The sequence below is a fragment of the Mastomys coucha genome, unplaced genomic scaffold (assembly GCF_008632895.1).
Source record: "Mastomys coucha isolate ucsf_1 unplaced genomic scaffold, UCSF_Mcou_1 pScaffold20, whole genome shotgun sequence".
Taxonomy (NCBI): Eukaryota; Metazoa; Chordata; class Mammalia; order Rodentia; family Muridae; genus Mastomys; species Mastomys coucha.
Window position 1 is genome coordinate 141,083,743 of NW_022196903.1, and position 27,500 is coordinate 141,111,242.

The 27,500-nt window shown below is 44.5% G+C and overlaps 2 protein-coding genes across 4 annotated transcripts in view; one reads left to right on the forward strand and one right to left on the reverse strand.

Annotated features, from left to right (window-relative positions):
* The window catches only part of Mrps35 (mitochondrial ribosomal protein S35), a 34,070-nt gene extending 9,897 nt beyond the window's left edge, over nucleotides 1-24,173 (forward strand). For 2 of the 3 annotated variants that reach the window (XM_031383932.1, XM_031383933.1), the window contains 5 exons: nucleotides 1,006-1,066; nucleotides 7,334-7,473; nucleotides 11,558-11,667; nucleotides 13,001-13,070; nucleotides 22,669-24,173. In XM_031383932.1, the coding sequence (XP_031239792.1) occupies nucleotides 1,006-1,066; nucleotides 7,334-7,473; nucleotides 11,558-11,667; nucleotides 13,001-13,070; nucleotides 22,669-22,938 (651 nt within the window). In that variant the 3' untranslated portion in view covers nucleotides 22,939-24,173. The remainder of the gene's footprint in view (nucleotides 1-1,005; nucleotides 1,067-7,333; nucleotides 7,474-11,557; nucleotides 11,668-13,000; nucleotides 13,071-22,668) is intronic. The other variant, XM_031383934.1, reaches the window with a different exon arrangement.
* Nucleotides 24,174-26,677: 2,504 nt separating this feature from the next.
* The window catches only part of Mansc4 (MANSC domain containing 4), a 13,786-nt gene continuing 12,963 nt past the window's right edge, over nucleotides 26,678-27,500 (reverse strand). Inside the window, 2 exon segments of the mRNA XM_031383926.1 lie at nucleotides 26,678-27,130; nucleotides 27,133-27,500. The exon segment at nucleotides 27,133-27,500 is cut by the window's right edge and continues 232 nt beyond it. Coding sequence (XP_031239786.1) covers nucleotides 27,072-27,130; nucleotides 27,133-27,500 — 427 coding nt within the window. The 3' untranslated portion in view covers nucleotides 26,678-27,071.

Consider the following 27,500-nt stretch of genomic DNA (forward strand, 5'->3'; position numbering starts at 1 on the left):
ATCCCTGTCAGTGTACTCCTTACTGTATCCCTGTCAGTGTACTCCTTACTGTATCCCTGTGTCAGTGTTACTCCTTACTGTATCCCTGTCAGTGTACTCCTTACTGTATCCCTGTCAGTGTACTCCTTACTTTATTAACTGGTTAAGAGATGTCGTGGTGGGACATCCTTGCAGTACCAGCACTTGGGAGGCTGAGGCAGAAGATCAGGTGTTTATAACAATTTTCAGGCTAGTCTGGACTATAGGAGACTGTTTCTCAAAAAATAAATTAATTAATAAATAGAATCAATGATTTAGTCAAGTTTTGCTAGCTTCATTCACTCAGTTTATAAAGTGTTTAATTATGTGTAAAGTAAAAATAATATACCAGGTTTCTTGGAAAATTGTGTGATTGACACATTGCTGCCCTTAATGCCCTCAGAAATCCTCATTATTATTATTATTATTATCATCATCATCATCATCATCATCATCATCTTTGAGACTGTATTGCTGTGTGGCCCCAGATGACCTTGTTGTTATGATCTTCTTGCCTCAGTGTCCCTGAATGCTGGAGTTGCAAGTGTGAGCTAGCACACTCTGCCTGCCTTCAGTTTTATACTGCAACTGCATATGAATGCTGTAGATGCATGGCATGAAGAGTGTTATGAAAGTTGCTTTTATAAGACAACATGCTGTCGCACTCTAACATTTTCATACTGCATCTACTGCTGGACTTGATGCCTGTGCTTAGAACCGATGCTGTAGAAGAGCTATCACATTTTATTTAGATGACTCATTGGGCCTGTGGTTTAGTTTATGGGAATATGATCCTTTTCATGTGTTTCTGGCTTAGCTTGCATGGTAATGGGTGCCAGGAGTCCCAGCCACTCAGGAGGCTGAAGCAGGAAGGCCACATGAGCTCAGGAGTTTAAAACTATCCAGGAAACATCAGGAGACTTTAGGTGGTGGGAGTTAGGGGGAGATTTGGCTGTAATTTATCCTTTTTAAATATCTCTGTTTTAGATCCCAAATTTTCTACATTTGACTCCTGTGGCAATTAAAAGGCACTGTGGAGCTCTGAAAGGTACGTCGTCTTCTGGGAACATACAGCAGAGGGTCTCGGGTCTAAGGAGGTACATCATGTTCTGAGTCACTGACTCTTTCTGTTCATTTGCTTTGTTGATAGGGTCCTGTTCTTGTTTGCTAGGTAGCCCAGGTAGGCCTGGACATTGCTATGCAGCCCAAGCTAGCCTGTACTTCATAGTACTCCTAACTCAGCCTGTTAAATGCTAGGGCTCCAGGAGGGCACCTTCTCCTGCCCCTCGCTATTACACGAAGCTTTGTTCGTTGTTCAAGATGTTAAGTGTATAAGCAATTTATGTTTGTTAAGATTATCATGGTCTTGCGTGTGGATGTTTTTACCTGCGTGTATGTTTGTGCATCATATGCATGCAAGGAGGCCAGAGAAGGGTCTCAGATTTCCTGGAGCTGGAGTTAGAGATGGTTGTCAGCCACCTCTGGGGACTGGGAATCAAACATAGGTCCTTCCTCTGGAAGAGCAGCAGTGCTCTGAACTGCAAAGCCACTCTCTCTCAGCCCTTGTACAAATAACTTTTCCCTGAATACGGTAAGGTCATAGAATAAACAGACAGACACGGAGGCACCGGATGGTAGACTCCGTTACCCTAGGTCCATTGTACATTTAGGGAATAAACATTGTCATGAATATTTAACAGATGAGCACTAGCAGAAGCAAGTGACCACTATCACTACAAGGGTGTGAGGCTCAGGGTGACTTGAGTTGGGTGCTGTTTTGTTTATGTTGTGTGCTGCCCTTTCTGCTGCAGTGGGCTAACATGTTTATAGAAGTTGCCAAATGACTCTAAGAAGCCACTGTGAATCTTTCCTAAAATACTGTTCTGCGGGTCAGTATGTTCCTCTGTCCCAAAACTGACATACTGCAGTGTATCACACTGTTGGTCATCCAATATATTGTTCATTCTGTAAAGTGGCTGAGTTCAAATGTGAAAGTATATCATTTAAAAACACATAATTTACTTATCTTTGAAAATTTTATACATGCATACAGTATATTTTTGTCATATTACCCTAATCCCACCAGGATACACTTTCCAGCCCCAAGTTCATGATCTGTTTGTTTATTTATTTATTTATTTATTAGATGACCTGCTGAATTCATTTTGTCCTGCCCATATATTCATGGATGTGGGGGTCACCCACTGTAGCATGGGTAAGGAAATCTGATTCCCCAAGGAGACATCAGCTATCAGTAGCTCCTTAGCTAGGGGTGGGGACTTCGCCCCTCCCCACTCCACATGACTACCATGACCTTGTGTGGGCAGCCATAGCCAGAGCTGAGAGTTTGTGAGCACAGCAGTTCTTTTGTGCCTAGAGGACAGTTTCAGTCTGCTTTTCCCTGACCTTGGCTTTTACAGCCTTTCCACCCCATCTTGTATGATGGTTGCTAAGCTGTGGGGTGGGGTGGAGTAGTGTTATACATGTCCCATTTGTTGCTCAGCATCCTACAGACACTTTAGCCAGTTGTGGATTTTGCACTGTCCCCTGCACAATGTGGTCCTAGAGCTTCCCTCATTTATGGGTATAGAGATATGGATGTAAAGGGCAGTTTCATAGTGTCCTTTACCCCTGGGGCTTGTGAGGTCCCCACTCATGGATTCTTGTCCAGGTTTATAGTATGGGCATGTGTTTCTTCCCATGGAACAGGCCTGAAATCTAGTCAGAAAGTAGTCACTTACATAATACCTGTGTCCCTGTTGCGTGCGCACACAACACACACACATAAACACACACACACACACACACACACAGGCATATCTTGCCTCATCATTTGTTACTGTAACTTGTGCTTATAGTTGGGCAAGACTGTTGATGATTTTTACCCCAGCAGCCTGTATAGCAACTTCTGGACCTGTGCTAACTAACCAGTGGGGAAAAGTTTCCTGGTCGTACCCATGTGGCTTCTTTATGTCCTGTGACCACATTGTCTTCGTCAGGAGTGTCTTACTTTCAAGTTCTGATGGATAACCAAGAGTAGTGGCAATAGCTGTCCTGCTTTAGAGGTCTCCAGACACCTGACATCTCTGGACAGGTGTCCCACAGACAGCAGACTTGACAGGCCACCAAGCCATGATGCTTGCTTGTAGGTGGGGTGAGGACTTGTTGAGTTAGAGAAAGCACTTGTATAGACTGGAGAGACACTGCAGTTTTGTCAGTAGATTCAAATGACTGAGGCTCAGACTGATGCTGAACACCATGCAGCCAATGGGGCCATCAATGGGCTACTACACAACAAAGAGCTATCCTGGGCTACCCTGGAGTTGTTCTTTTTTTTTTTTTTTTTTTTTTAATTGTTTTGAGACAGGTCTTATTATGTGACCCAGGTTGATCTGAAACTTGCTATGTAGAACAAGCTGGTCTCGACCATGCAGCCTCAGTCTTCCTGCCTCTGCTTCCAGAGTGCTGGGATTACAGATTGACCTACTTAATTGTTTTAGAACATTGACAAAAAGTAATTTTATATGTGTGTGTGTCTGTGTGTGTCTAATCAGATAGTAGAAACCTCCTGCCTCTCATCCCAGAACAATCTTTTGGTCATTACTTAGTTCCTGTAATTAATTCCAGAGGACTGAATGTATGTTCTTACAGCATGTACTTTGTATGCCATGCATGCTTATGAATAAATAACAGAAGTGACCACAGGAGCATGACCCCACTGCCGCCAGCTCACTCGGAGCAGTGCCTGTTGCTCCCTAGGCAGCGACGTACCTGTCACCCAACCTGTATTATGGCTTTCTCCTTCCCATGTGGATTAGCAGCACTTTTTCCTCACCGTAATGGAGCACCAACTGAAACAGCTTATGGGAGAGATTGGTTTATGCTCATAATTTGAGACATTATAGCCTGTCGTGGCAGAGAAGGCATGGCTGTGGCTCCTGGCTGATAGAGCCGGAGTGTAAACTGGCTTACTGTCTCAGCGGACAACTCTACACCAATTTCCTCCAGCTAGGCCCTACCTCCCAGAGGTGTAACAGCCTCCCAAAGCAGTGAGTGCTACCAGCTCACATGGATCAGTGGGGACATGCCATTCCTAACAGCGTCAGTGATGCAAGGACACATGTCTTCACGTGACTGTGTGCCACCAGCTCACACGGTGGGTCAGTGGGGACATGCCATTCCTAACAGCGTCAGTGATGCAAGGACACATGTCTTCACGTGATTGTGTGTGTGTATAACTATGCTTATACACCAAGTCATAGAGAGATAAACGTTTCTGATTCCTCCTGGCTTGAAGACTCAGCTATCAGGGATTCTGTAGTTGGTCAAATACCTTAAGACAGCAGCTCTGTACCCTGATGGCCCTCTCAAAGGTATTCTGTTGATATTCAGGGTACTTGTCCTGACTTTTTAGGGAAAGAATGAAATCTAGGACATTTCTGAAACTGACAATTGTTCCAAATTGAAGCTGTAATGGTCAGATTGAATTCCTTTTTTTTTTTGATCTTGTAAAAGCCAGTTTAACAAATGCATTCCACCTCTTTAATTTAAAATTTTTTTAATAGGATTTTATTTTTTCTGTGTGTGTGGGCGTGCATACGTGCGCGCATGCATGTGTTAGGGCAAGTGCTTGCTGTGGTGTGCATATGGAGGTCAGGGATAACTTATAGGAGTCAGTTCTACATCCTTTCAGCATGTAGGTCCCTGGGATCAAGCTCAAGCAGCTAGCCTTGGCAACAAACATCTTTACTCATTGAGCCATGTTGTTGACCCCATTTTTCCTTTTTAAACATTATTTTTTAAGTGTGTTTATACTCTAGTAACTGATAGTATTGATAAGGGAGTTCTCTGATTCCTAATTCAAAATGAAGGCTTTTCCATAGCTCATCCATGAGGACAGCACTGTTTCCTACAGAGAGCATAAGTGAGCATTGCCTGTTTCCTTAACTACGCTTCTGCCATCCCTGGCCTGGGACTGTATCTTCCAGAAGACTGAAGGGTTTTCAACATTTCTTCTCAATCTTTGTTCAAAGTAGGTCACTTCAGATTTTATATCTAACTTACAAATGGAAAATGTGAAATGCAGGAAAGTTCGGTAATTTACCAAAGCTTGAGTAATCAGTGGAGAAGTTAAATAAAAGCCAAGGTTCTTCAGAGCCTGCCCACCGCTGCACCTATCAGACGAGGAGGCCAAGGTTCTCCAGAGCCTGCCCACCGCTGCACCTATCAGACGAGGAGGCGCTGGTGGGCTATTATGTGCTTTCCAGCTGGCTGCACTTATTAGACACATAATTTAGGTAATTTAACATAAAAACTGTAATTATCATCTGGTGAATGAAATGACTTATATGCAGCTTAAAGGGGGAAAAAAATACCCTGTGCAAAAGCAGAAGCTCTTATACTTCTGCAGACTGGTCTCTGACGAGTGCTTAGCGGCTGCGCCTGTGTCAGTGTATCGTGCTCCTTGAGTCCATGACAAATGATGGCTGGCCCTGCCCTGCTGTCTTCTGTTTCTCAGACTACAATGTTCTCCGTTTCAGTGGTGCCTCCCTTCTCTCAAAACAGGCTTTAGGGGTTGGTTGTTGTTTTGTTTGAGTCAGGGTCTTGTAGGGCAGCTCAGGCTGGCTGGCATTTTCTGTGTAGCCCAGGGTGGCCTCTGCTGCCTCCACACACGTCAATGATGTCAGAGAACCTTTATAACTCAATGACATCTTACTGACCCTGATCAAGCCTAAAGGAAGATAAGCAGAGTACTACCCATTGTGAGATTGTTAACTTGGAGAAAAGTCACAGGCATAGATAGGACCTCTCAGTGTCCCCTAGGTTATTGTCTAAAGTCATGCAGCCTCTCTCACTGTGTGCCTTATGGGAGGAAGCCTGGATCTCTGGGGTCTCATGTTATAACCAGGGGAGCTGATAGCTTGGACTTGTTCTTAGAGGGAAGCTCTTTAGGAAATGAGAAGAGACCACCATGAGAGAGTCCTTCATCCTCAGCTCAAAGCCCTTTCCATCCTGACCTTGTGGGGGTGAAGCAGTATGAAATCACATACTAATAACTGGGAAGCCGGCAGTTACCCCATCAACAAATGGAAACTGAGTTTATGCGTCTGTTCAGGGATGAGAGAGCCCTGTCCACAAGTGCTTGGAAAATTGTTGTGGTCTAGTCTCAGGCCCAGACCTACCTTCTTTCTCAGCTGTCTTGCTTGAAGATGAGGACAATCTGTTTTCCATTGCCCCACTGGCTCATTAGGACTATACGGAAGAGTGGGAGGTAGGACCCACTTACAATGATGTATGTCAGTTTCTGGAAGTCTGTTGACAGGACTTGAGTTCCTTCAGTTCCTTTCAGCTGATCTTGTGTAGTGATGTTGATTTGGGAATTGTCTTAGTCAGGGTTTCTATTCCTGCACATCATGACCAAGAAGCAAGTTGGGGAGGAAAGGGTTTATTTGGGTTACTTCCACATTGCTGTTGATCACCAAAGGAAGTCAGGACTGGAACTCAAGCAGGTCAGGAAGCAGGAGCTGATGCAGAGGCCATGGAGGGATGTTCTTTACTGGCTTGCTTCTCCTGGCTTGTTCAGCCTGCTCTCTTATAGAGCCCAAGACCTCCAGCCCAGGGATGGCACCACCCACAAGGGGCAATTGAGAAAATGCCCCACAGCTGGGTCTCATGGAGGCACTTCCCCAACTGAAACTCCCTTCTCTGTGATAACTCCAGTCTGTGTCAAGTTGGCATATAGAACCAGCCAGTGCAGGAATGAATCAGCATTATTTCTCCAGCCTGTGTCAAGCTGGCACACAGAACCAGCCGGTGCAGGGATGAATCAGCATTATTTCTCCAGCCTGTGTCAAGCTGACACACAGAACCAGCCGGTGCAGGGATGAATCAGCATTATTTCTTGCTCTTCACAAGCAGTAAGCACCGATTACTGAGCTGTGAGCCTTTTGTTGGGAGGAGGAGTTAAAACAGCAGCTATTTAGAGAGCCAGACATGTCCATCAAGGCAGTGTGCTTAATTTCAGTGCTGAGGACTGGGCCATGGCATGGTAAGCTCCCGTGGCTCAACCTCAGCCCCCATCATCTCTGCTCCACACCAAACTTAAGCTTCTTGGGTCATTCCTTTAATCAGACTTTAGGACTAGGGTCAACACAGAGGAACAGGTGAGGAGTAGCAACATGTGTGTTAATGCAGAGGGGAGCCTGTGCCCGCACCTCTGTGACTCCAGAATGCTTTGATGACTGCCCTGTCTGTTAGCCATGTTACAGTGGGAATCACTTACAAAGCTATAAATGAGATAACTTTGTGTTCTCAGATTTCTGCACTGAGTGGCCAGCTGCACTCGACAGTGATGAGAAATGTGAGGAGCATTTTCCAGTTGAGATTGATACAGCGGATTATGTGTCATCGGGACCATCTATTCGAAACCCCAGAGCACGAGCAGTAACGTTAAGGGTAAGAGCTTTTTAAACACCAGTCCTTAGGTGTAGTTTAAGTGCATTTGTATGTGATTATAAAACAAGTATGGCTTTACTGATTGTGCAACCTCCTGTATTTAATGGGAGTATCATCATATTCTATGTGCTTATAATTAATTGTATTTAATAGGAATAAGCATCTCTAATGATTATTAAACACTCATTAGTTTTGTTTTGTAGGGTTGGTTCACTCCTTCCACCTTTATATGAATTCTAGGGATTAAACTAAAGCAGTGTGGTAAAAGTGACCGTGCAGTAGTATAGTTGTCACTTTTTTTATTGTGGAGACCAAGTCCCTAACAGAAGCAGCTTAGAACAGATGTCTCTCACTGGCAGTTTTATCGTGGGGAAAGTGTGGTGGCAGGAGAGTCCCTATTCAAGGTGGCACGAGCGTGGGTCAGCTTGCTCACATCTCTGGATCTGCAAGCAAAGGCCTTGGCATGGAAATGGAGCCAGGCTATAACCTTACAGGCCTCCTTCCTTGCACCCCAATCCCTTCAGCCAGACCCCACTTTCCAAAAGTTTTGTAATGTCTCAAACAGCGTCACCACCTGAGGACAAAGTGTTCAAACACATGAGCTTATGGAGACATTGAAATCCAAACCACAGCAGTACTATTTAGAGGGCTCACATTTATTTTTGTATATGTGTGGCATGTGCACATGTATGTATACATGTTTCTCCGTGTATGTGGTGTGTGCATATGTATGTGCATTTCTGTCTGTGTATGTATACATGCTTGTTTCTCACATCGTTGTAAGTATGTATGGAGACCGTATGATTTCATTGGGAATTATACTGGATTACTCTCTCCCTTATTAATTAAGGCAGGGCCTTTCATTTGAACCCAGAGCTTGCCAGCCTTGCTAGTATAGCTTGCTCAGGCAATCCCCTGTCTCTGCTGGAGTTACAGGTAGTCCTCTGACATTTATATGGGTGCCGGGAATCTGAACGCAGCCACCTCCTTAGCCCCCTCCCAAATTATAATTCCAATGAGTGAAATAGGCCTTATGTTTTTCTCAATAGTCAAAAAGTAGTTAAGAATTAACGACACTTGTTTGTCTAGAACTTTACTTTTAAAGGTACTTTCTTCTGTTAATCTTGTGCACTTCTGCAAAAATCCTGTGAATTAAGTTGTCCTGAGAGCTGAGTCCTGCCAGGAGATAAAGTGACTTGAGGTTACAGAGCAAGTGGCAAACCTAGAAGCCTCGCTCAGCTCGTATGTGTGGAGACCTGTCACATTTTGTGAGCATATAGGGACACATTCGTGCACTTAGCCGTTCTCAATGTTATGTGGTTCTTGTTAGTATTTCATTTCACTGCACAGTCTTTTGTGATTACAAGTGGCAGCCGTGTGAACGTGTATCTTGGAAGAGAGACTGTGATGGCACTTGGCTTTGAAGTCAGAGTGTTTGTTAATCCAGTTTAAGGATGAGGAGTTTGTATCCTTTATGGGCTGGCAGATGGCGTGAGTGTGCCATGCAGACACTGAAGAGATGCAGAGTGAGAGTGTCTGGCTATAATCTCTTTTATGTAAGATATTAATGTGAGCATGAGTTTTAAAACGGTTGTTGAATAATAATACTGCTGCCACTTTTTGAACATTGGCATTAAACATTTAGTGAACATTTAAAATCAGAATTTAAAATGCCACTGTTTAATGTTAGGATTTCATAGATGTTTAAAAAAGGGAAATCACTATATTCTCATCACCCTAATATAAAAGGTACTCATTTTTCTGTGTGTTGTCACTGTACATTGACACATGTGTATACATTTGCATTGTTAGAAAGTAGTACAGTTTGCTATTTTCGTTAACTATTTCTCCATATTGTCATCAGTCAGACTTACCATAGAATGGGTTGCTTATCTGTGAAGCTCATAGCCTGCTTGTTGAATCATACTCTGCCCAGAAGACAAAAGATTCTGTTGCCTGCAGAGTACAAGTGTGATATTGAATTGTTTTCTGAGATAGTCTTACTGCATTACTCTGCTGTTCTTGAATTCGGGGTTCTCCTAAATGCTGGGGTGATAGGCATATATCACCATGACCCCACTCCTTTCTTCTTAAACTTAATATATTAACTTACCAAATACTTCTGAATCTTTTCAAGTCCTATTCAGTTGCCAAGAACAAAATAGGCATTGTTCTCATCCTTAGAGGTTTTTAATTCAGTGAGGAAATATATGAGTGACATAAGCCACTGTGCTGTGGTGTCTTGAGTGAGGGACAGGGTTATTGAAGTAAGAGACAAGAACCAGGGGAATCCTAGACTCCCGTTTAGCCTTTTCCTTCATTATGAGGTCTCAGCTCTTTCTTACTCCTGAGGCTCTCCAGGGAATAAATCTGTGCTTGGCTCCGCCTGTATAAATCTATGCTTGCTATGCTATGGCTATGGCTCCGCCTGTATAAAACTATGCTTGCTATGCTATGGCTCTGGCTCCGCCTGTCCCTGAAGACTTGTGTTTTGAGAGCTTGATACTCTGTGTGGCAATGATGATCTAGGGCCTGTGAGAGTCCTTAAGTTGTGGAGTACCAGCTGGGAAGGGAATATGATAGCTCTTGTGAGACCTGAGTTAGTTCTTTAGAGGGCAGACTGTGCCAAGGCAAGCCTAAGCCTGAGCTGCTCTGGGCTTCCTGACTGTGATGTGTGATGGCTCCGTCTTGTAGGGCAGTGACATGCTTTTTCACCTCAGAACTGTAGATGAGTAAATAAAATTATTCAACTTTAGATGTTTCATTATAGTAATCAAAAACAGGGTGATAGTATTTTATTGAACTATATTCAAGTGTCAAATCTATCTATATCTAGTTAATATCTTAACCCTTGGCATAATTCTCTGCAAACTAAAAAGTTCTCATTCAGTCCAGTATTTCCCAGTGCATGTCTTGAGGATTTAATTCCATGAAAAGTAGAACTGAGAGTCATGTACGTTAGAGAAGCATTCATGTATCACCACTGCATCTTAAAATCTCAAAATGCTTTGAGAAATTCACTGTAAGAAATCCAATTTAGGAATGGGCTTGGTGGCACAGGTCTGTCTGGTCCTAGTATCAAGGAGGCAAGGGCGTGAGAATTTTAAGTTGAAGGCTATTCTGGGCAGCATAACAAGTACCGTGTACCTGGGCTCTGTGTCACAACAAACAGAACCTAATTAAACTTAACGTATCCTAAATATATCTAGTAGAAATACATGTAACCTTTACCTCTTTGCAGTGCAGGGAATTGTACCCAAGGTGTTGCACATGTGCTGGATAAACACTGCACCAACTGAGTTATAGAATCACCCATTAAAGAAAAGATTCTGAGCTTGGAATGCAGCTCAGCGGCAGAGAAAATATGGGTAGTGTGTGCCAGACTGCAGTTTAGTCCCTAGTGTGGATGAAAGGCAGTGAGGGGACAAGGGAGAACCACGACTTTTTTCTAGGCTCCATATCCTTTGGAAATTCACATGCATTCATGTGTGTGTGTGTGTGCGCGTGTGTGTACCGATGCCCATGCCCTTGTGTGGTGGTCGGAGCAACTCTTTGTGAGGTCTGTTGATTGAGCTCTGATCCCCAGGCTTGGTGGCCAGACTGCAAGAGAAGTTAGCAGCCTGTGGGGCTGATGTCAGCTTCTGAGGGTGCTGTGCTGAGCTACTGCGGCTGCTGTTCAGCCTCCTAGAGCTTTCACAGGTTAGGGTGTCCCTTAAGCCCCTGAACAGCTGCAGTGATGTGCCAGCCTGGTTTCATGGTGGAGCTGTTGGGAGTGCTTGGTCTGTTAGAGCCAGCTGTCCTGACAGTGAGTGGGTCTGTCCCCTCCCTCAGTGCGTGTCAGCAGCTCTGTCCTCTCCCTCAGTGCGTGTCAGCAGCTTGCTGTGGGTCTGCAGGACACTTTGCTTTCCCACTTTCCAAGGGTGAGACTGGGCTTGTGCTTTTCTGACTGCTAGCTCTGTACAGAGAAGTCTCGGAAACTTTGTCTTTGTGCTTTAATGTTGGTTTAAAGAACGGGAATACTTTTCTTCATGAAGCAAATCATGTGATTTTTTTTTTTTTACATAATTTTTCTTGTATTTTTAAGGTTAAACTTTCCAGTTTGAATTTAGACAATCATGCAAAGAAAAAACTTATTAAACTTGTAGGAGAACGGTACTGCAAGCCCACTGATGTGCTCACTCTCACAACAGACAGGTGGGTACAGCCATGCGGGCTACTCTTCTTCATTCTGTGTGTGCCTCTGTGTGAGCTGTGTTTTTGTGTATGCACTTGTGTGTGTGTGCACCATCTGATAATGCTGCTTTTTCTATACATGATAGTACCTGTCATTTATCTAGTTATATGGCTTATGCTAGGAACTACTTAAAGGACCTTTTAATAAGCCACATGAGGCCGGGCAGTGGTGGTGCACGCCTTTAATCCCAGCACTTGGAAGGCAGAGGCAGGTGGATTTCTGATTTCGAGGCCAGCCTGGTCTACAGAGGGAGTTCCAGGACAGCCAGAGCTATACAGAGAAACCCTGACTTGAAAAACAAACAAACAAACAAAAAAAGCCAACAACAACAAAAAATAAGCCACATGATGCTCTTATTTTATATTTAAAGAGATTTGAGGTAGTTGTTACTTTTTTCTATTTTACTACCCAAAAAGTATCACATATCATTCTCATATGAAGTTTTACTTAATATGGAGATGTTACTTCGATTTGAAAGTAGCCAAAGTGGACATGTAGTACAGCTCATTTTTGGAAGAATCAACATCTGCTTTTTAGAAAAAAATATTTATTTCTGTTTTATGTCTATGAATGTTTTGCCTACATGTCTGTGTGTGTACCATGTGCATGCAGTGCCCTGGGAGGTCAGAAGAGGACATCAGATCCCCTGGAGCTAAAGTTACAGATGGTTTTGTGAATCACTATCTGGGGGCTGGGACCTGAACCCAGGTCCTCTGCTTGAGCTCCAGCTCTTACCTGCTGAGCCTCCCTCCAGTCTCATTTGGCCTACTTTTTAAATGGACTTGTTACATAAGTCAAGGCTACTCAGAGAAACCCTGTCTTGAAAAATCAAAAAAAAAAAAAAGAAAAGAAAAGAAAAAAAAAAGTTTGTGCCATTCACTTGACTCTAAGCACTGAGATGGTAAAGAAAACTTGGCTTGGACATCATCATCATGTTTACAGTAGCTTAAAGGGTAGTACACAAGGAACCTCATTAAAGATAGAAAAGATAGAAAAAGTAGCAGTATTTAATATCCTGAATATTCTCACTTTCTATCTGTCTCTCTGCTCCTCCCCCTCTTCCTTTCTCTTCAAGACAGGGTCAAATTATGTTGTCCTGCCTCGTCTGGAACTCACTATGTAGACCAAGATGGCCTCAGACTCACAGAGATGAAGCTACCTCTGCCTCCTAGGTGTACCACCAAGCCCAGAGTATCCTGTATAGCACAGCACAGAGAATGCTACTGTGATCTTTAGAACGTCTTGTGAGTTATCTGTACGCTGAGACTTTGCCTTCTCCTTTCCTCCTTACAGATGCCCATTGAAGCGGCAGAACTATGACTATGCAATGTATCTTCTCACGGTCCTGTACCACGAATCTTGGGTAAATATGTATGTGGTGTGTGGCAAGGGCGTGTGTGATATACTGTAAATGTGTATGAAATGTGTGTGAAGGTGATGAGGTAGTTCATTTGGCCTATCTCAGGACAGTGTTCCTGCCTCAGGCTCCCAAGTGCTGGCATTAGACACCTGTGCACCGTGCCCTGCTCTTAGATACAGCAATGGAAGCAATGGTGAAAAGCCATCATGGTGTTCACAGAGCGAGTGCTTTCTAATGGAGTCATGCAGAGAGAGGCTAGCTTCTCAGTGGGTGTGGTTCTGTGTTGGACCCTTTGTGGGGCCCAGGAAAGCAGCTCCCTGTGTATTGTGGCAGCCCCCAGGGACTGATGGGCAAACACAAACACGTGCAGCTGTTTCTAGACTCTGGCATTTTCACTGTTACTAACAATGATCAGGTTTAATGCATGAGCAGCAAGTGAAAGGAAAATAAAGCTTTATTTCAAGGTTAGTAAATAACAAAACACAGTCTCCAGTCCTTTCTCTTTTGCAAGATTCTCATTGCCATGATTCATCTGGTTTGTATCCTGGCTTTAGAAATGGCACCATGGCAGCAATTAATCTCTTTCCTGTCAATTCATTGAGAACTGTCATTGGCTTTGAACCAAGAACATGCTTGAGTTAGCTACAGGTCCATAGCTACTGTCAAAAGAGTTAATAACAAGCAATAAAATCTAGACAGTTCAGAGTCTCTTATTTTGCCAGCTGCCTGGAGGATAAATACACCCCCCCCCCTCCCCAAAGGAAGAGACAGACGCAAATACACTGAGTGAGTTTGCTCACCAGAGCCTTTCTGTGGTTCTGTGACACAGAATCCAACAAGCCTGGCATTCTGGATTCATGAAAAAGTCTTCCATCTTTCATACTAATTGCCTTGATACCAGAGTAAGTAGCCTCATGTAACTGTCTTAAACAACCTTAATTAAAGAATTCCTATATTAAAGTCAGCTCTGAGCAAGCCCATCAGTGAAGACGCTGTGAGATTCAGATGAGCCGTGAAGCTTTGCAGGACTGCTAGAACAGTACTGAGCTTTATTGAATTGAATTCTTTTTTCCTTCACCAGCTTGGAATTTAAACTTGAAACTGGTGTTACCTCCTGGTGTTTGATCAGCCTTTAGGGCCCTACCCCATCCACTGCTTTATTCTCGGTAGCCTGGTCTCTGAACACTTAGTGCTCACACATGAACATCCCTTGGCTTTTTAGCATTTCTATGGAGTTTACTTCTGGGAAAGTGTTCATCTAGACCTTCATGTAAGGGTGTTTTGTGTAGTAGTCAAAACAAGTAACTGCAGCCGTGTCAGTCATTCCACAAAGCACGGCTGGACAGGAGGCCAGTGCTTCCAAGAACATTCTTTGAATGCTGACAGTAATAAGAGACAAATATGTGCTAGCTAGCGTCCCTAGACATGCCAAACTCTGGGTTAGTGTTCCAGCTTGTGCTCTGAATCAGCCTTCAGCCTGTGCAGCCATGCTGACCTGGTGTCCAGTTAGGGTTTACTGCTGTGAACAGACACCATGACCAAGAACTCTTATAAGGACATTTAATTGGGGCTGACTTACAGGTTCAGAGATTTAGCCCATTAAGTCAAGGCAGGAACACGGCAGCATCCAGGCAGGCATGGTGCAGGAGGAGCGTGAGAGTTCCACCTCTTGTTCTGAAGGCAACTAGCAGAAGACTGACTTCCAGGCAGCTAGGATGAGAATCTTAAAGCCCACACCTACTCCAACAAGGCCACACTTCCTAATAGTGCCACTCCCTGGAACAAGGATATACAAACCATCACAACTGGGTTCTGTGACTTTCCACATGGGTCATTGTTTTAAGCTTCGAAAGTCTTATGTTAGCCATCTAAGACAGACACTAGGTTTTCTAAGAATTTGGGTGGAACAGAGAAAATTTTTTGTAGTTTTACCAAATAATGGGCTTTCAGAAATTGTCCATTTTTGTTAAAAATAGAATTTCAAGTACTTTTATGGCAAATTCTTGTGCACAGTGTTCTGTGCCCTAAGTCAGGCATAAAGCATGTGACCTGACTGCCGAAAACAGTGCCTGGCTTTAAAAATGATGGCATCTCTAAGTTGGTATTTGTGTGAGGTGTTGGAGCCTTCTGCTTTCTGAACTACAACCCTGACCCTATGTTAGGTTAGATCATTGTATACTTACCAGGAGAGTTCATTGTGAAGGGGATCCTACTGTAAATACCTGTGATGGAAGTGAAGAGTCAGTGTTGCAGAGGCATGCAAGCCAGAGCATAGCTTCTGACTCTAGTCACTGGTCATCTCTGTACCTGTCCCACAGGTTCAAGGCTGGAGACGCCCTCTAGACCTATGGATCATTTCAGCCCCAGCATAACCCTTGCCTTGGAGTAGGTATCTAGTAAGTTGGTTCTGTGGCAAAAGCACTAGCCAGGTCGACGCCTTCATGGTTTCTATTGAACATCTGTTCTTCTGATGCCTTCCCTTTTCCTCCTGCCCAGAGCAGAGCCAGGTGTAACGCTGGACCTGCCCAGCCCGGGGCTTCCCAGTGCTCAGCTGTGACTTCCTTCCCTAGGTGTTGGGCTCGCCATCCAGTTCCTCTCCCTCACTCCCTCTCTTCTTCCCTCCCATCAACACCACTGTTCCAAAGGAGCCCCTTGGGCTAACAAAGAAAGTAAGCCAGGACGCAGCAAGGGAGCAGTTCCCTGCTTTGAAAGTGCTTCACAGCACCGGTTTTGTTTATTTGTTTTGTTTTGTCTTCTCCTGTTTTGACATAGAGCATTTAGTGCTGAGTCACCCTCTTTATATTGTTGGTAACCTGAAGATCAGCAAGAAAAGGCTGATTTATTACAACTTTTATTTTTTATGTTGAGAAGTTTTGGAGGGGGGGAATGCCTAAGGGTCATAAGAAGTGAGTAGCCAAAGGACATAGCCCTAAACTGCAGCAACGTGGTCTTTAATTTTGTTCAGCCTTGACTTCCTGAATATTCAATAATCAGAATAATCCTGAAAAACCCAACTTGTGTTACTGTTTATCTGTCTTCCTAGAGTTAGGAACTGAGTAATGGAAGAGTCACCTATGTCCCTGACAAACCCTGCAGGCCAGGGTGGTGCCAGCCTCACTGTGGAGTCCTGTGGCTTCTAAATCTTTAGGGTAATTTAGAGGCTCTGTGGCACTTCTGGTTATTGATTATCTTGTAATTGTTGATAAGGGAACTACTTAGAAGCCTTTCTAAAAATACTTTTTATGCCGGACTAGTGTCAGGGCTGAGAATATAGTCAGAAGTGTGGGCAGGAAGATGGAGATGTTTGTCAGGTAGGAATTTGGACATCAGTGGAAGCAGCAGCATTGCCTGCAAGACGACATTTTCTCCACCATTGCTCAGCTCTGCTTCTCTCTTTCCCCCACCCCCAGGATGACATTTCCTCCACCACTGCTCAGCTCTGCTTCTCTCTCTCTCAAGGGCTAGAGTAAAACACCCTAGAGTTAATCCATTCTCTTCTCCCTAAATCTAGTACATTACCAAATCTTCCCTGTTCGATTGAATCCTTGAGCTGTTTCCCTCTTATTTCTGCTGCTCCACCCAGTATAGACCTTCCTTCATTCTTCCCCTGAATAGCTATGGCCGCCACCTGGTTGGTCTCATCATTGGGTTTCCCATGGATCTTCCAAGTCTGGCTCTGTAGTGTAACCTTTATGGCAGTGCCCTCCTTAGCCAGTGTGTGAAGCCACTGCACTCCCCGTGCATCATGGCTTTGCACGCGTCCTTTCCTGCTGGCCAGCCTTCCACATGTGTGTGAGTGGCACCGCTCCTGGATGCTTCTGCCATCTTCCTCCCTTCCTCAGGTGATATGGTTACATTCATGATAAGTGCCTGTGCACACATCTGCCTCACTGTGTGCCAGTACCTCACTCCTCTCTTGTTACCCCAGCATCTGTACAGTATCTGGCACACAACACTCAGTGAATAGCTTTTAAAACTGGTCCAAATTGAGTTGAACTTCTGGACATATGCAGTTAAAATTTAGCCTTGGCAGTTGAAATAATTGACAGGATTTTTTTTTTTTTTTTTACTTTATTAAGACTTTTTTCAAATAAACTGTTTTATATCTATTTATACGAATCACATGTTTGTTTGTTTTGTGTATGTTTGGGAGAAGAGACATACATGTCATAGTGCCCTGTGGAAATCAAAGGACACCTGTGGGAGTCAGGTTTTTCCTACTAAATGGGTCCCAGGGATCAATCTTGGGTCATCAGGCTTGGCTTGGCTGCAAGTGCCTTCTCCTACAGAGCCATCTTGCCAGCCTAGTTTTTTTTTTTTTTTTTTTAATGGTTAAACTGTTTTCCCTCATGTAGGACAACGGTGTCCTTGTAATCATAAATAGTGGAATATTACTATGATTCATCACTAGTCACAGAGAGTTGTAAATACAGTGAGTGGTAGGAGGTGGCAGATCTGTGTAGGATGCAGTTACTGCATCAGTTCCTGCAGTGTGCTGACCGTCAGTCACATTAACTAGATCCATGTTCGTGTATTAAATCTGTGCTTCCAAAGGAGAAAGCTACTAGGCTATCCTTCTGCTCCGAGATTCTTCTCACCAGGTCTCTGTGTTCCTTAGAACATGCTGTTCCACCACCAAAGCCCTTTGCGGTTTGGGGCAAATTATTTAATTGCTCTGGGCTTGAGTTTCCTGGTCTGTAAAACAGATAATAGCTATAACTCACAGGGCTGTGTGAGAGAGGTCAGTGAGTTAATAGTATCGGAACTTAAAATAGTGCCTGGTGTGGAGAGTCTCTCTCTCGGTTGCCCTCTGGCAATGTCCATGCTGGGCCGCCCTTCCTGACCCTGCTCTCTCTCCCTTGACTGCCAAACTCTGCTCTGTTGGGACCTTTATGAGTCCATTCTCCACTGGGATCCTAGTCTTCTGCAGCTGGTGCCTGCTCAGCGTCAGACCTCCTGTTGGGCTGAGGCTCCAGGAAAGCACGGTGTCTGGCACAGTAGCTGGTTCATAAAATATATTGAATGAATGAATAAATGGATGATGGATGATGGAGCCAACTGGGAAGGAGAACAGGATCACATGGAATGGAAAGTTGATACTTCTGATGTTGTGGTCAGGCAGGAAGAAGGAGGGGTGTGTGTGTGTGTGTGTGTGTGTGTGTGTGTGTGTGTGTGTATGTGTCTGTCTGTCTGTGTATGTGTGTCTGTGGGGGGGTCTGTCTATATCTATGTCTGTGTGTGTGTGTGTGTGCGCGCGCGCGCGTGTCTGTACATGAGTGCAGGTGCCCATAGAGAATTGGATCCCCTGGGGTGATTTTGAGCTAGCTGATGTTAGTCTGGGAATTGAACTTGGGTCCTCTGAAGCAGAAGCTCTCTTAACCCTGATCCATCTCTCCAGTGATTCTCTCACTTTCTTTCTGGTAACTGTCTTTTCTATGAGAGTGTATGAATTATAAGCTGTTGGTGCTGTGTCAGAAGTTACCCCTGGATTGCTATCCTTTGATTCTCATGTGCACCTGTGTATGCACACAGGCATGTACAGCCATGAACACAGAGGCCAGAGGACATTGTCTGGTGTTCGTTCTCTTTTGCTTCCTTGAAACATGGTTTTTCACTGAACTGGAAGCTTGCTGTTTGAACAGGCTGACTGGCTGAGGTGAGCTCTTGGATCCACCTCTGTCTCTCAACACTGGGGCTAAAGTTTAAGTAGCTATGCTTGATTTTTACATTTGCTGGAAATTTGAACGTAAGTTCTCATGCTTGCAAATATTCTTAGCTACTGAGCTACCTCCCCAGCCCTTGGCTTTTTATTCTAATCCCCTATTTTTAAAGGCCATCTGTAGAACAGTGAACATTTTCTAAAAAACATTAAAGTTAAACAAAAATGTTTAAAAGTCATAATTTTATAACATAATTAGTTAATAGTATCAGAACTTAAATAGTGCCTGGTGTGGAGAGTCTCTCATGTCCCCAGCTGTGAACCAGGGCCTGCACACAACACGTTGTCTGATGGTGGACTGAGTGAAAAACTGACCAGGTTTAGGACAGGCTGTAGTGAACTTAGCCATGAAGTAATAATTACTATGTAAAGTAATAATGGGATTGACCTTACAACTTTAACAATAGCCCTTGTTGTGTTGAGGAAAAGTACTGAGCTACTGCCAATTACACGTCACAACATCTAGGACTTCCTTCAGAATGAATGTGAATTGAATGTCCCAGCTGAGTTTATAACTCAGGAGACTGAGGCAGGTGGATTGCCATGAGCTTAAGGCCATCCTGTACTTGTCCTACAGTTGTGAACTACATTGTCCTTCTATTTGCATCTTTTGTTTATTGCATGCCAAATATAGTCTTTCCTTTCTTTTTTAAAAAAGATTTATTCTTCTTTAATTGTGTGTGGGTGTGGGTGTGTCTAGGTGTGTGCACATGGTGCACATAAGTGTGTTGTGTTCCGTCGAACTACATTCCAAGCACCCATGAGCTCCTTGGTCTGGGTGCTGAGAACCAAACTCAGGTTGTCCAGAAGAGCTGTATCTTATCTCCCCAACCCTCATCCTTTTGAGACAAGAACTGTCTGTGAGCCCAGGTCTGCCTTGGCCTTGGCCTTCCACTCACAGTCCATAGATGCTGCATGGAGCAGCTGAGGTCACAGGCTTGTGCTGCATGGAGCAGGTGAGGTCACAGGCTTGTGCTGCATGGAGCAGGTGAGGTCACAGGCTTGCGCTGCATGGAGCAGGTGAGGTCACAGGCTTGTGCTGCATGGAGCAGGTGAGGTCACAGGCTTGTGCTGCACGGCTGCTACACTTCTCAAGTTGGGTTTCCCATAAGCCCTTAGCAACTCCAATTGATGGTGTCTGTCAGGAGCAATTTCCTTTCTCCCTTGATTGGGCAGCATCTTGGGCTTGTCATGTGGATGGAGTTGGTCTTAGCTGGGCTGCAGTTTTTATGATTTAGTTTACCTCTGTCTCTTTTCCTCATCATAGCATTTCAGGTTTGGGTGACTTGCTAAGGACCAGCCTTGGCTTGGAGAGGAGTTCTGAGAGAAGGGGTGTCTGGGAGCAGCAAAAACAAACAACTCAAAGTTAAATCGTGAGTCTAAGCTGGCAGCCTAGGTCCTGTTCTAGACAGCTTTCCAAACTACTTTCATTCTCTTCTGCTTTCTCTGGAGATCTCCAGACAGCTCTCTCTCTACTGAGACAGTTCTCCAAGCAGTTCTTTCTTGCTATTCTAAAAAATTCTCTGGATAGCTCATCTCTTGCAGAGCATAAGCCCAGTCTTTTATTTTACATACAATCCAATCATTTACTCCAGGTTCCCTTTTGATTATCCTATGTTGCAAGCTCATTTTTTTTTTTTAAACATTGCAAAAGAATTCAGAAATCTGCCTGCCTCTGTTAAACACAGATGATAAGCTAACTGGGTGGGACCCCACCCTGAAATTACCATTTCTACCATACCTGGGCCTAAACTTGCTCTGTCCCAGGCCAACCCTGAACTCAGGAATCTCTGCAAATTTATTTGCCTGTCTTTGTATTTTTCTGACAAGCTGGCTTATGGGGCAGCTGCCTCTGTTCCTTTAGATCTATGAAGTTCCTTATATAATTAATATTGTATCCTTATGTTTTTGCATAGTTGAGAAATAATATATTTTTGAACTTATGTTTTTAGAGTTCCTTTCCATAGCCTTAAGGACTGTCCTGAAGGTCTCAAGTATTTACCAACTTTGCTGAGACATTAGCCGCACCTTTGCTCCCCAGACTCATGCTGTCGCTGATTATCTTGGAGTCATTAATGTTAACAAGGAAGACATTCTTCAAAGGAGGAACATAAAAAAAATATGTATGCTATTATACAAACAGACCTTACCCCACAGCAGCCATTGACACTCATGAAGGCCTATGCCCGCTGACCTTGTCCCGGGGTGGGAGCCATGTCATTCCACCCCCACCAAGGCCATGCCAGACTCAGCAACTTCCCATTTGGGAAGGGTGGCTACTTGCTCCCTCAGAAGTCTGGGGTTTAGTTGGTCAGCCTGGAGAGGGTGCTTTCATCTACGCAGCTCTGGGACAGTATAGGAAATTTCTCTGGGTTTGTTAGAAGCCTGGTCCCCTTAGTAGCCCAGAACTAAAGACAGCTCTCTATGTAGCTTTCCAAATTCTAGTCTGGTTTGCAAGCCCTAGCTCATAGCTCAGTGTCAGGGTCCCTCTGAATAAAGCAGATTCCACTCTTGCTAAGGAAGAAAGTGGTGAGCAGTTTTTAGAAGGATCCTCTCCGTGTTCTTGCAGCCAGCAGTCCACATTCATGTCCTCATGGATTCTGCAACCTGTATCATCACTACTGGAGTGGAGCTCTGTACCTTCTATTGCACTTGCTGTTGCAACTTGTCTTAGCAGTTGTAGCTAGGTGGGATAGCGCACTCTTAAATCCCAGCATTTGGGCACCTGATGCAGGTTTGCAAGTTCAAAGCCAGAGAGAAAGACTAAAGAAGGAAGAGACAATGAGATTTGCTTCTATTTAAAAAAGGCAGGGAGGAGCTTTTATAAGTATTCTTTCTGTATTTGTGCTTCTTAAATAAAGGACATTCTAAAGTGATGTACTTCATAAAAAATAGTACTGCCTTTGTACCCTCTTGTATCCCGAGTCTGGAGGGAGGAGCTTCTGTTGTTTTTAGACAAGGCCTCACTCTCTATCCTTGGCTGGTCTGTGTCTCCTCCCAAGCATGGGGATTAAAGCTGTGCACAACCACACCTGACTACAGTAGCTTCTTGGTGCCGTTTATGAGCAGCCTTTCCAGTTGGCTTGGTGTGCACTGCAGTGTACATCAGGCAACAAAACACTAGCACTAATAAAAACTTATTTCTGTTATAAGAACAGAAAGTAAGAATAAAAACAAAAGTCATGAGACAGCAGCTGCATGTGTGTCCAGATGCACCACCCCATTCATGATTTCCAGTAGCAAACAACGGTGTGTGTGCACCCAGGTTCAGCTCCCAGTTTGTGGAGGTTCAGCTCCCAGTCTGTGTGCGTTCAGATGTGCCCCCACTTCCTCGTTTACCTGTCATGGCGCTTTATCTTCCCTGTCATTCCACAAGCATGCTAGATAATACTTTTATCGATTCATTATTTTTAACATTAAAACTGAGATAACAATGAGTGGCATCAAACACCTGTAATCCTAACCCCTGGAAGGCAGAAACAGGGTAGTCAGAAGTTCAAGGCCATCTGCAGCTATGTAGGGAGTTGGAGGCCAGATGGCAGCATAGCACCTTATCTAGTGTTAAGATGTCTCTGTGTTAAGGTTCAGGTCCTGCAGGCCTGTCCCCTCTGTCTGTGCTTTAGCACAAAAGCAGGGTAGATGCTTACATGAAGGGCACTTCTGGTAGCTTACAGAATAGTTACCAGCAAGAGAGTTGAGTGAAGTTTGTGAGGCAGAGCAACCCTTCTTGAGGCTGGCCTTGGGTGCTGCAGGCTTTACGTGTACTGTGTAAGATGGTGCCTTGAACATATTGTAACTTTTTCTTCCCCAAAATCAACAAGCAAAGGAACTTTGTCTTTTGATAAGATTTCCCAGCGTTCTGAACTTTTCTTTTTCTTTCAGAAAACTGAAGAATGGGAAAAAAATAAGACTGAGGAAGACATGGACGAGTATGTGTGGGCAAAGAGCTCCTCGGAGAGTAGTGTCCTCCAGACCCTGCTGCAGATGCGAGCTGCGGAGAGCAGTGTGGTGCCTAGCAGAGAAGAGCTGCTGGGCACTAAAGAGGTGGAGGATTATCAGAAGTGTGTTGTTCATCTCAAGAATGAGGGGGAGAATGAGGAGAGCCTCGCTCAGTACAAGGAGTCTGTGAAGAGACTGTTAAATTTGGCATGAAGTCCAAACTAGAAGGCAGCTGTATTAATTGTATGATGTGTTTAGTCACTGATTTGATATAAATGGGAGAATACTTAAGAATATTGTCTTATGTCAGGTAACATTGCGCCTTTCAGACTCCTGTGCCCTGTGCTGGTGGTGGGGCTAGGGACTGTGGTCTCTCTGGTAGGGACTGTGTGTGGGCTCCCTGGTTCTGGCACGTTTTGACTCTATTTCTACACATCACCTTAGTCCTCCCCCAGTTACAGAGCAGAATTGTTTTGTTAGCTGCCGTTTCTTTACTGTGCAGGTTTAGCGATTGGTTTTGATCAATAACTTTGGTTACTAAGGATACCTGGCCCAGTGCCTGACCACGCCCTTGGTGTCCCTCAAGGAGGCTGCACTCTTCCGTAGACAGCAGCCAGGCTAGCTCTTGCTCCTCACCTACCCCAGTGTCCACCAGACAAAACTCTTCAGGTCCCTTTACAGCTGGCCTTTGGGGGTGACTTAGTTTCACGACGGCACACCTTAGGTGGCACAGCAGCACACGCAGCACAGTACTGATAAACTTGATTTCTGTTGTGAGAGCAGAGAACACAGACAACAAAACCGTCCTGGAGGATAGAAAGCTATCATGGCAAAAGCTGCATCCAAATGTGCTAGCCACTTCCTGATTTAGGCTTGTGTAAGTAAGTGGGGATTGGAGTTTCCCTGTGGGAACAGGTGATTGGCTCTGTGACCTGCCCACAGATGCCTGCCTTGCATTCTGAAGTTCTCTGCCTTTCTGTGGCCTTTTGATGTCACTTCAGCTCTGATTCACTGTCTCTAGCCCAGGTGGCCGGAAGGACTAGTGGAGACCACAGCCTTCTCTCTGCCCCTCCTGCCTCTGTAGTCAACAGCTCTGGAGAAGACATAGGCCAGGACAGACGGACAGACAGACAGATGGACGAGAAGTTGCAACTGATGGACTTCGGGGCAGGGTGGGGCGAGTTGCTTTGTAAAGTGTGGGCTTAGACTCAGGGCCTTATGCATGCCCAGCCCCAATCCAGTATTTTTAAGTGTATCTGGAAGTCACTGAACATTTGTAAAAAATGACTAAGCTTTGGAATTAGTAATGCCCAAGGCAGACAGCTTATAAAAAACAAAATTAGAGCCTTGAGTTTTATAGGTGTGTGGGGCAGCGTGTCACTCTCAAACAAGTGTGGCACTGGGTAGGGTCATTGCATAGAGGTGAATAAAAAGCCAGAAATATAAATGACCTTTTTGTTACATGAAAGCATATGTTTAAAGAAGTCTTTGGGGCTGACTGGCACAGATACGTGTTTCAAGTACACAGAAGCTGAGGGAAGGGGGTGAGTTTTATTTTTAATTACATGTCTATATATGTGACTGTGGTGTGTGTGTGTGTGTGTGTGTGTGTGTGTGTGTGTGTGTGTGTGCGTGCGCGCCCAGGTACCCAAAGAGGATAGAGACATCAGATCCCCTGGACATGGGTTCTTGCACTGAATTCAAGTTCTCTGCAACAGCAGTTTGTGTTCTTAACCGCTGAGCCATCTCTTTAGCCCCCTAATTTTTATTTATGGCATATCAGCACTTTAAAGACTCATGTGGAGTGGTGGAAAGCAGGTACAGAGCAGGGCTAAAAGAAGCATGGGATATAGGACTGGGATGGACATCAGGGAACAGGCGAGGTATAGTTCCGTAGGGCTGTCTAGTACTTCAGTACTGATGAGAACAGGGGTATCCTGGCCATGTTAAAAGAACTTCACTGTGCCTTTGCCCTCAGCTTTTGTTGTTATAGGAGAATCTTTACCTAAGGCAGGAGCTAACTTCAAAGGATCTGAAGACCTGGCCTTGTGTGAAGAACCAGCACTGTGATGCAGGGTGGGGCTTGGGTCATACAGCTGGTGGCTGTAATTAGGTAACCAACATCCATACTTCTGTGAATACTTTGGATAACCAGGTGTGGTAGCCCGTACCTAAAATGCTAGCATGTACAAAGTCAAGGCCAGCATGGGCTACAAGGGGTCCTGTCTCAACCAAAAAATAATAAGAAAACCTCTTGGACGTTGTGGGACTGTTCTATGCAGCTGCTACACAGTGGCTTGGGGAGAGTGCTATAGCCTGACTCCAGAGAGAGGGGACCTTTGAGGCAGCACTCAGAACTGTCCTGGATCAAACCGCCATCTCTCCTGGGCCATGTTAACCAGCAGCCTCTCCCTGAAGGACAACTGACTGAGCCCTGAGTTTCAACCTGGGAGTGGTTTTGCAAACACCAAAACCTGTATTTGGTGGGAAGTGAGGCACTGGGCCTTAACTGGCCAATTCAGGTTGACAGAGGACTGAGGCCTGTCATTAGTGGGGAATGGCAGGAGCTTACTGTGTCTCTAGTCTATTGTATCTGCCTCTTGACTATCTGTAGTCTCAAGTTATGTGAAGGGCAAAAGACCCAGGTAGAGGACAGTTAGATGCATTTGTCTCCTGATAAAGGTAAATGAGGTTTTCTCAAATTATAGTCATTTCTATGAGATTTTTCAAGGAACGAGTCAGTTTCCCAGAAGGAACATCACTTTGAACCTCTATTGTGTTGGAAAATCCCTAAGCAGTTCATACAAATTAAAACTAAATCTGGAGCGGGCATGCTCAAACATGCCTGAGGCTCAACACTTGGTAGATCAGGAGTCCAGGTTGTCCTCTGCTGCATAGCTAGATCCTCTCAAAACGGCAAAAAATGTAAATAACTTTTGAAAGACTATTTTATTTGAATACAGATTATCTGTAGATTCAGTCTCATGAATTACTTGTTTAAATACAATTTTAGGAGGCAAGAGTCCCAGCAGTGCTATTATGCATGCATATATACATGAATAAAGCTTATGATCATTTAAAGCTGGATATTCTTCCTACAGCTGATATAGAACTTTACATTAGGAAAGAATTTGATAAAGTTTATGAAGCCTAATATTTTGAATCATGAGCAAGTCAAGGTATGTTTTTAATCAGATTTTTATTTTGTTTGATACTCCACTGATAAAATGTTTTCTTCCTTGTGCATGTGTGTGTAGGTACACGCCTGCATATGTGTATGTATGTTAGTGTGTTTGCATGTGTACGTGTGTGTTTGGGTGCATATGTGAATGTATGTGTGTGTGTATGCGTGCATGTTCATATGTGGGAGCATGTTAGTATCAGGGTAGAGACAACAGCTTTTTGGGAATTTGTTCTTGTACTGTGTGTCCCAGGGGTTGAAAGTCTGTAGTCAGGCAAGCACTTTTACACACTGAACCATCTCTCTGGAAACTGCTACTTTTCACCCAGTGTCAATACTGGGGAAAGAGAAACATCTTTTAAGCTACTGGACAGTTTATTTTAACATCTGAGGAAACTGTTCTTTTAATCATTTTTTTCTTTAATTTTATGTTTTTAAGAAGTTTATTTTTTAGTTGTATGGTAGATATCCTATTATATGTATTGTTGTGTATGTGTGTGCGTGCACATGCATGCATACACCACAGTATTCACCTGGAGGTCAGAGGACAACTTCATCTCCTTCCTCCCATGGGAAAGTTCCAGGGATTGAAACATTAATCAAGGAAATGTGGAAACAGGAAGTGCTCGCAGCTAAGGTCACTGCTCTTGCTCATTTGCCTAGACCTCTAACCAGTCATTCCCAGAGAGCAGTTACTGAGCATTGGCTTCTGAGCCAGGCTACCTGTAAGCCCGTCTCTTCCCTTTCTCCTCTTCCACTCTTTTTCTTTTGGACAGGGTGCCATATAGCTGGGGCTGGCCTAGAACTCACTCTGTAACTGAGACTGACCTGGGCTAGCCCTGGACTCACGCCAACTGAGACTGACCTGGGCTAGCCCTGGACTCACTCCAACTGAGACTGACCTGGGCTAGCCCTGGACTCACTCCAACTGAGACTGACCTGGGCTAGCCCTGGACTCACTCCAACTGAGACTGACCTTGCTGGGATCAAAGGTGCTATTACTTCTGTCTTAGGATGCCCTCCCCTTCCTCTCAATTCAGGAAATGGGAATCATCAGGAAAGCAGACAGTTTTACTAAGCCTTTGCCTTTGGGTAGATACTGGTATCCTAGAACATCTTTATTTTTTAAATTTCTTTTATAGAATGCTCTTTCTCACAGGAAGCCTTAGGAGCTTTCCTTCAGTGTGTTACGCTTACACACAGATCCTGACCCTTGTCCACGAGAGACCAGCTCTGCTGCTTCCCACAGCACCGGGATGCCCCGAGGACCACACGGCAGCAAAGGCTGACAATGGCAGCACCCAGGGTCACACAAGCCAGCCAGGCCCCTGCAGACGCTGGCGCTCCATCCCGTGGCTCTTGGCTCTCGGACGCGTGGTTCCCACTGTGGGACCCCTTTGTTTTATTCACTGATGGTTTGCTGATGTTGAGTCGAGATTGGCTGGGCACCTGGGAAACGCTTGTGTCTGTGGGTCCAAAGAAAGGAGAAATAGTCCTGTTGTCTGGACTGTGGGTGAAGTCTGTCCTTGTTGACACCATGTTGACCTTGGTAGCAATGGGCACATTCGCCAAAGTGAATCTTAACTCCACATCC